The 1497-nt window shown below is 46.2% G+C and overlaps 1 protein-coding gene across 1 annotated transcript in view; it reads left to right on the forward strand.

Moving 5' to 3' along the window:
* The first annotated feature begins 487 nt into the window (after window positions 1-487).
* LOC119267295 (DDT domain-containing protein DDR4-like) overlaps window positions 488-1497 on the forward strand; it is a 5790-nt gene continuing 4780 nt past the window's right edge. Inside the window, exons 1-2 of the mRNA XM_037548664.1 lie at window positions 488-689; window positions 782-892. Coding sequence (XP_037404561.1) covers window positions 543-689; window positions 782-892 — 258 coding nt within the window. The 5' untranslated portion in view covers window positions 488-542. The remainder of the gene's footprint in view (window positions 690-781; window positions 893-1497) is intronic.

Genomic DNA, 1497 nt, shown 5'->3' on the forward strand with positions numbered 1-1497 from the left:
ACAAGATTGCTTTTCAGAAATGTTTGCGGGAATATGCCCGTGTGAGATCTAAGTTTGAATATCAAGTTGTAACGAATACATCGGTGAAACCGATTTCGATTTAGACGCTTGGGGTCTAAAATAATGATATTTTAAAATTTCAAAAAATGTTCACTATGGACGGAGGGAGTATTAGAGCACTCATGGATTATTGTTTTAGATTTATCTAGATACAGATGTATGTAGCCATATTTTAGTGTTAGATACATCTGTATCTAAATAAATATGAACAATTTTTCTGGACGGAGGTAATAAAATGCTACGAAAACCTTCAATCAGTTTCTATCCAAATATAGGCCCCTGTCCATACTAATAAATCCATGCCTTTGTCAGGGTTCAAAACGAAATGTGTGGCCGCTTTGTGTGAGAAAAAAAACCCTATAATACCCAACCACTCGCAAGCGCCGCTTACCCGTGTGCGCCTCGACTCTTCCCCGCCCTCCGTCCCGCCTCCACCCCCGAATTCTCCCCCCTTCCCGCCCACCCAACGCTCCCCCGGCCCCATGGCCTCGCCGGCGAAGCGCCCGAAGCACTCGTCGCCGGGGAAGCGCCCGGAGATGCCGCCCCCTGCGGAGGAAGGCCCCGCGGAGGATCCCCGCCTGCTCCTCCGCCGCCGCTGGGAGTTCGCCTCCGTTCTCCACTTCCTCCAGGTGAGCGCGGCCTCGTCTAGGGTTTCCGTCTCCCCTTTTGCCATCTGTTGGTTTTCCGCTTCGCGTCGGCGTAATCGGGTGAGGATTTGCAGGTCTTCGAGCCGGTGATCGAGGCGAACCTGGGGCTCTCGGCCGACGAGATCGAGACGGCGCTCATCGCCAACAACGACGACCTCGCTCGCATCCACATTGCCCTTTTGAAGGTTTTCGTCGCCCGCATAATTTTTGTTCCGAGTTTGCGTGGGTCGTGGGTCGCAGAGCGCGTGCAAGCACTTTGCTGATCTGATTTGGTCCGGCCAACAGTGCGATTGATTGTTTGCGCAGAGATCAGATGCATCGTGGCCTGTCGAAATAGTCTAGGTTTGGAGTGCCTAGTATGCTTTGTTTTAAGCTGATGCAATCTGATTCACACACAAAAAAAAACTAAAAACTGATGCAATCTATAAAAAAGATTTAGCATTCATTTTCCTTATAATTTTTTGTTTTCTATCATGTAAACCGATTACTGTGAACATGAGGTATTGATGTTAATTTTTGTGAAACAAGGTGGCCTGATTGGTTTCATATTCTTGTTATGAATGCGTGTTTGACTTTGGAATTATTACCAGGCGCCAATATATCTGGCATAGAGCTAAAACAGCATCTTATTCACTGATCAACGTCTTTCACCAAATCATCAAGATGTCTGTCCACCTATTATTTTCTAAATAAATTACTCTTCTTTTATGTACTCAAGTTTCATACCTGTCATTCCAGAAAATATGTTGCCAAGTGCATATCTTCTACCAACTATATGTCTATAGTAACT

The sequence above is a fragment of the Triticum dicoccoides genome, chromosome 3A (assembly GCF_002162155.2).
Source record: "Triticum dicoccoides isolate Atlit2015 ecotype Zavitan chromosome 3A, WEW_v2.0, whole genome shotgun sequence".
Taxonomy (NCBI): Eukaryota; Viridiplantae; Streptophyta; class Magnoliopsida; order Poales; family Poaceae; genus Triticum; species Triticum dicoccoides.